At 42.2% G+C, this 6000-nt stretch overlaps 1 protein-coding gene across 5 annotated transcripts in view; it reads left to right on the top strand.

Annotated features, from left to right (window-relative positions):
* The first annotated feature begins 1260 nt into the window (after positions 1-1260).
* The window catches only part of brca2 (BRCA2, DNA repair associated), a 28603-nt gene continuing 23863 nt past the window's right edge, over positions 1261-6000 (top strand). For 3 of the 5 annotated variants that reach the window (XM_031897237.1, XM_031897236.1, XM_031897234.1), the window contains exons 1-6: positions 1261-1505; positions 2871-2972; positions 3728-3976; positions 4342-4441; positions 5203-5285; positions 5384-5424. In XM_031897237.1, coding sequence (XP_031753097.1) covers positions 2906-2972; positions 3728-3976; positions 4342-4441; positions 5203-5285; positions 5384-5424 — 540 coding nt within the window. In that variant the 5' untranslated portion in view covers positions 1261-1505; positions 2871-2905. The remainder of the gene's footprint in view (positions 1506-2870; positions 2973-3727; positions 3977-4341; positions 4442-5202; positions 5286-5383; positions 5425-6000) is intronic. The other 2 variants (XM_031897235.1, XM_018091730.2) reach the window with 2 other exon arrangements.

The following is a 6000-nucleotide window of genomic DNA, read 5'->3' as shown; positions in this document are numbered from 1 at the left end:
TCTGCAGCTCCAACCTGGCCCAAGGAAAGTCTCCCATAGGGCTCAATGGCACTCTGCAGCTCCAACCCGGCCCAAGGAAAGTCTCCCATAGTGCTCAATGGCACTCTGCAGCTCCAACCTGGCCCAAGGAAAGTCTCCCATAGGGCTCAATGGCACTCTGCAGCTCCAACCTGGCCCAAGGAAAGTCTCCCATAGGGCTCAATGGCACTCTGCAGCTCCAACCTGGCCCAAGGAAAGCCTCCCATAGGGCTCAATGGCACTCTGCAGCTCCAACCTGGCCCAAGGAAAGCCTCCCATAGGGCTCAATGGCACTCTGCAGCTCCAACCTGGCCCAAGGAAAGTCTCCCATAGGGCTCAATGGCACTTTGCAGCTCCAACCCGGCCCAAGGAAAGTCTCCCATAGGGCTCAATGGCACTCTGCAGCTCCAACCCGGCCCAAGGAAAGTCTCCCATAGGGCTCAATGGCACTCTGCAGCTCCAACCCGGCCCAAGGAAAGTCTCCCATATGGCTCAAGGGCACTCTGCAGCTCCAACCCGGCCCAAGGAAAGTCTCCCATAGGGCTCAATGGCACTTTGCAGCTCCAATCCGGCCCAAGAAAAGTCACCATACCGAAGCTTGAATGAATCCAAAACTTTAGTAGTCATTGCGACAAATAAGATTTTGTTGCACAAATTGTCACAAAGTACAAAAAAATTGCACAAATTAAACAAAAATATAGCAGAAAAAATGCAAAAGTTATAAACTGTAGAAAAAATACTATTTTTTTGTAATCAGACCTGTCATACTTTAATGAATGTGCCCCTAGAATTAACGCCAGGCAGAGTGCAAAAAATATTTAGCGCAGCTGCATCCAATTCATAGCAAGGTGCATGCACTGTCGCATTACTTTTGATGAACCAGATGCAGTTGCGCCAGACGGTGTTAACTCTTTCACGTTTGTGCCAGATACAGACAAATTCATCACCCACATTGTACACATAATAAAACATGAATTCTGGGAGAAAAAGACCACAGCGATCGCATCTGCACTGTGACAGGGGGACTGAATGCGCCCTACAGTAGCCACATATACACGCCCCCTAGCTAGGAAGAATTAGCTTACGGAGGCTTCTATTGGCTTTCATTGATTAGCCCGCCCTCTAGATACTTATGATTGGCTTTTGTGCTCCAATCTTTGCAAACATTGGCTGGTATAGTTTGAGGGCGGGGTGACATTAGGAAAGTGAGAAGTAATGTCTTGTTTAAGGGGGAAGGCGCAAAGTGCATGACACAGGGTTGGAAGTCACTTTTATATAACATTCTGAAATCTGACAGGCAATACCGGCAACAAGATAAGGCCGGAGCAGGGAGCGACTGCGGCGCAGGGCTGGTGAAAGAGGCGCGGCTACTCTTAAGGGGCGGGGTTGCGTGGTGACGTCAGGGTGTAGCAGACGTCTGTTTTGAGGCTGTGGCGGGACATGGTGAGAAGCTCTCAGGGGCAATGTTACGGGAACGTACCACTACCGTGAGTCGCATCTCTCAGAGGGACACACACTGCTCATAAGTGCGGAGTTCTAACGTAACCGTGTTTTGTTAGCGGGAGGTGCGACAGTGACACATTCTCACACATTATCATTTGCCCTGTACTGACGGCAAGTGTGGGGGGTGGGAAGCAGCAGCAGCTTTATAGGGGGGAGTGTTCCACTTGCCACAGTTGGGACTACAACTCCCAGCGTCCCTTAGGGTTCAAAACATTCTTTAAGGATATATGGAACGTTAACATGAGCATTTTTACCTATAGTATAAACTGTGATCACATACTGTGAAATCATTTTGGATGTGGCTGTTGTGATATTCCCTATAGACTTATGTGCCCAGCAGGATTCCTCACAACTACAGAGGAGCAGAAGTGTGGTGGTCTGTCTGTCAGTCTGGGCATATTGCTAGTCACAGTGTAAACAACCCAACTGGGAATTAAATTGAATTGCTAAGTTTATTTCCCAAGATGGTTCCCCTTTTTGGAAAAAAAGCTGCCCCAGCTTGTATGTATGTGTGTATAACTTTATTTATAAAGCGCCACAAGGGTACGCAGCGCTGTACAGTCTTACAGAATACAAAATTACATAAGTTTTATAATAAATAAATATATATAAATGCACAGGGAATAAGTGCCATGAGGTATGAGACACAGTAGGAAGGAGGTCCCTGCCCCGTAGAGCTTACAATCTAAGCCTTGTGGATGATCTGTCAGTTTTCTACATTTCCCAGTGGGGCTCCAAACTGCCAGGTCGCCCAGAAAATAAATCATATGAAAAACAAAAATACTATAGGCGCAACTGTTGCCTGGGCTTGATAAAGGGCCTGGTATATGCCCGAAACATTGCCACTTTTTGTGAGCTAATAAAACACTTTTCACTGCTTCACAGCAACAGCGGTGCATATAGTATTTTTGTTTTTCATACTATAAAATAGTATCATCTGATTGGTCACCTTTGAAAACCCAAAGGTACATGTTTTGTTATATTTGTTTATACGTTATGGAATGCTGAAATCTGATTGGTCAGATAGAATGGGTCACACTAAGGCTGGGGTTGGGATGTTTTTTGAACCAAAATTGTTGCTGGCCTTCTCCCATATTTAAAAATGGTCCCTAAAAAGTTTTGCTGCATTCTGTTTCCTAATGAATGATTTGTGGTAATATGAGATAACAAGAGCCCGTTCTCTAAAATATGCTGGGCCCTGATAAGTATTGTTGCATTTGGTTATACCGTGTCCCAGTACATAAAGAAATAAAGAATGCACAAAGATTTTTTTTTTTTATATTAAAAAATATGTGTATATATATCTGCGTATTAAAAGTTGAACATGAACTTTTTTTTTTCTTTTACAGATTTATTTGTGACATTATTTTTTTTTTGAAGAGAAATGGCTGCACCGCAACTTGGAAAATCTGTCTTCTATGATCTGTTTAGCACGCATTGCTCTCACTCAGGTATTGTGACCTGGAGCTTGGTCAAGAATTGTTTAAGCATGAATATCTTACAGAGTGCACCCTATCCTATGTAACATGGAAATGCTGTCTGTAGGAAAGTTATCGCACCAAAAGTCTCAACAGGTTGAGTCGTCCTACTGCTTCAATGGGCAAATAAACAAGCTGCTAAGTGAAAAACTATAGCGATCAGAGCTGGGCCAAGCCAGTTGGGCACCCTATGCAACATGGCCAGCCGTCCAGCACTGCTCCAGTGACACTTCTGGGGGTGGGGGGAGCACGCACTGGAGCGGTACTGACAAGCGGCAGTGGGGAATGACGGCTCAGACTATGGGTAGGCGAAGGAAGAGGAACATGCCTAGAGCCTCCCATGGTTGCACCCTAGGCACCGCTGATTCTGCCTACCCCTAGTTTGGCCCTAATAGGGATCATTTACAAAGTGGAAGGCAAGGTGCCGAGAGCACCCAGACCCCTGGGAGAAGTTAAGCACTTTAGTTTTTCATTTAATCTTGAAGTTCTCTTTTCATAAACATATTGCACACTCTTGTGCTTCTGTCTGGGGTCATTGTAAATAACCTTTTGCCTTCTATAATACATGAAAAAAACAATAAGTATATACAGATTTCAGAAAATCAATTGTCTGGTAACGAATAACTATTTCCAACTGGCTGGCAATATTTTGGCCTCTGCCTGTTGAAATTCAGTTTTATTTTTGTTTATGCACTCACTGTGCAACTGTTTGGTTGTGTGTATTACAGATTTAGGGCCTATCAGTCTAAACTGGTTTGAAGAGCTCACTGCTGAAGCCTTGCCTTACAAGTCAAGAACATGTGAAGATCATGAATGCAGTTTGGATGATCTCCATGAAAACAACATCAAAACTCCTAAACTGAAGTCGTCAATTTATAGCCAATTAGATTCCACTCCAGTCATCTTTAAGGAGCGTTTACTATCACCTCTTTTTGCTTCTTCTTTGACAGAGCTGGATAAAAGGCAGAATGCAACAGGTAAATTCAGGTGTATTCTTGTAAACATTGAATGGAATCTTATATATATTGCATATAAGGTGAAGTGTAAGGAACTGCTTCATTTATGAACTGATTATACAACCTTACTGATTTGTATGAAAAAATAAAGGTGGTTCTGTCCCTAATAAGTATGCTTAATAGGACAAGGAAAAGTATTTTATGAATATGCCTCGTAAGTATAAGCTCTATACAGTTTCTCTTTTAAACTTACTGCATTGCTTTTCTCCCTTCCTCCCTGTGCATGACGCCTGTGCAACTCAGCAAGCCAAGGTCTGGTACATGCCCACTACCTCTAATCCTCTCTTGAGGGTAATTACTAAAACGTTTCACTTGTTTTTTTGCAGATAATGGAAACAATGTTAGACTTGAGAAAAGTAACTGTACCCAAATGCAGCATCAAGCAAGTGAAGTTTTCAGTCCCTCAAGTCGATGCCTCAACGAAAGGTAAAATAAGAAAAAAATATATAAAATGTTGTATTAGAGAGCTTTTAGATTCCTCGCATGCCTTTTCCAGGTCTCCTCTTATTTATGATGGGTTTTTTAATGCTCAGATTTCTGGACGTTTTTTTTTTTTTAGCCTAACTTGCGTTGGACAACAACTAATTAGGTATTTGGTCAGTGTCTTAAGCCTATGAACGCCCTTATGTAATTAAAGCCACATAGCTTGCCTAGATGAATGACCCACACCAACCAATAATCTTTTGCTTTGGAACAGTTGAGCAATAACTGCTGCTTGCTGTTTGGTTGGTATAGGTAACAAGACCTGTAGCAACTTTGCATGTTTAATACATAACTACACAAGCTTTCTGATTTTTCTCTTTTCACTCTATGTAACAAAACCAAAACTGAACATAAATATTTAATTGTTTCCAGACTGATTCTTGTCTCCATTAACCATTTTTGTAACACTTTTTGTGGTCTTGACACAAATTTGGTTGGCAATAAACATGCTCATGGCATAGATCAAAGAGCAGCCCATAACAATAGAATCTATGGCGCTATTATGTTGGCACCCTAGATTTGTGGCTTGTATATTGTAATGTTGGGATTTTCTAGCACGCAGTTTCGATTGCCACTTGTCACCAGCTTTCTTTTTGTCCATTTCATTGGTACCTAAAATTCAGGTACCAGGTTGATACTGTTCTGATTAATCCTAAGGAGCATGGTTATGTATTCCGATTCAGTAACTCTTACTGTCATTTCAGTCCTGCTGTTATCAAAGAAATATTCAAGACACCATTACGAAATAAGTACCTACATAAAACACCACAGTGTGATTGGAAACCTGGTAAATATTTATTATTTTGCAATTTATATAAATGTAAGCTTTAATTCCATTTTCATTTTTAGGCACATAAAACTTTTTTCTCTTCTCTATTTTTTAAGACATTTGCAGCAGTCTGTTTTGTACTCCAAAGCTTATGAAGGTAAGTGGTTTTATGAAATTCTGCATTTGAGAAGAAGGCACTAACAGTTTTCTGTATGTATTTTTATACCTAATATGATTTCTTGAACTGGAAAATATAGTTTTGTGCATTAAGAGAAGGAAAGGCAAAGTAACTTAAAGTGACTTAAATCGCTTACCTTTTACCCCGGGCTAGTGCCCCTGTTCTGAGAGAACAGTACCAGCCCGGGGTACTTGTAGCGCTTCCTGCTTCGCTCGCGCGCATGCGCAGTAGAGTGAAAAGGCGAACTTTAACAGAGAAGCCGGCTTTTCACTCTAATGCGCATGTGCCGGTCCCGGGAATTTGCCGGCAAAACAAGCAGGAAGGAGGAAGCTTTTGCTACAGGTACCCCGGCCTGGTGCTGTTTTCTCTTAACAGGGGCACCAGCCTGGGGTACAAGGTAAGCGATTAAAGTCACTTGGGGGTGCCTAACATTTTGGCACCCCCAAATGACTTAGCCTTTCCTTGTCCTTTAAGCCATTGTGGTTAATAGTGCAGTTATACCTGAGTTTTTATTCTTTATAGTGGAAAATAGAAACTACAAAACTTTTATTTGAC

Source organism: Xenopus tropicalis, chromosome 2 (assembly GCF_000004195.4).
Source record: "Xenopus tropicalis strain Nigerian chromosome 2, UCB_Xtro_10.0, whole genome shotgun sequence".
Taxonomy (NCBI): domain Eukaryota; kingdom Metazoa; phylum Chordata; class Amphibia; order Anura; family Pipidae; genus Xenopus; species Xenopus tropicalis.
The sequence above is the reverse complement of the archived record's forward strand: the minus strand, read 5'-3'. Positions and strand labels throughout refer to the sequence as shown.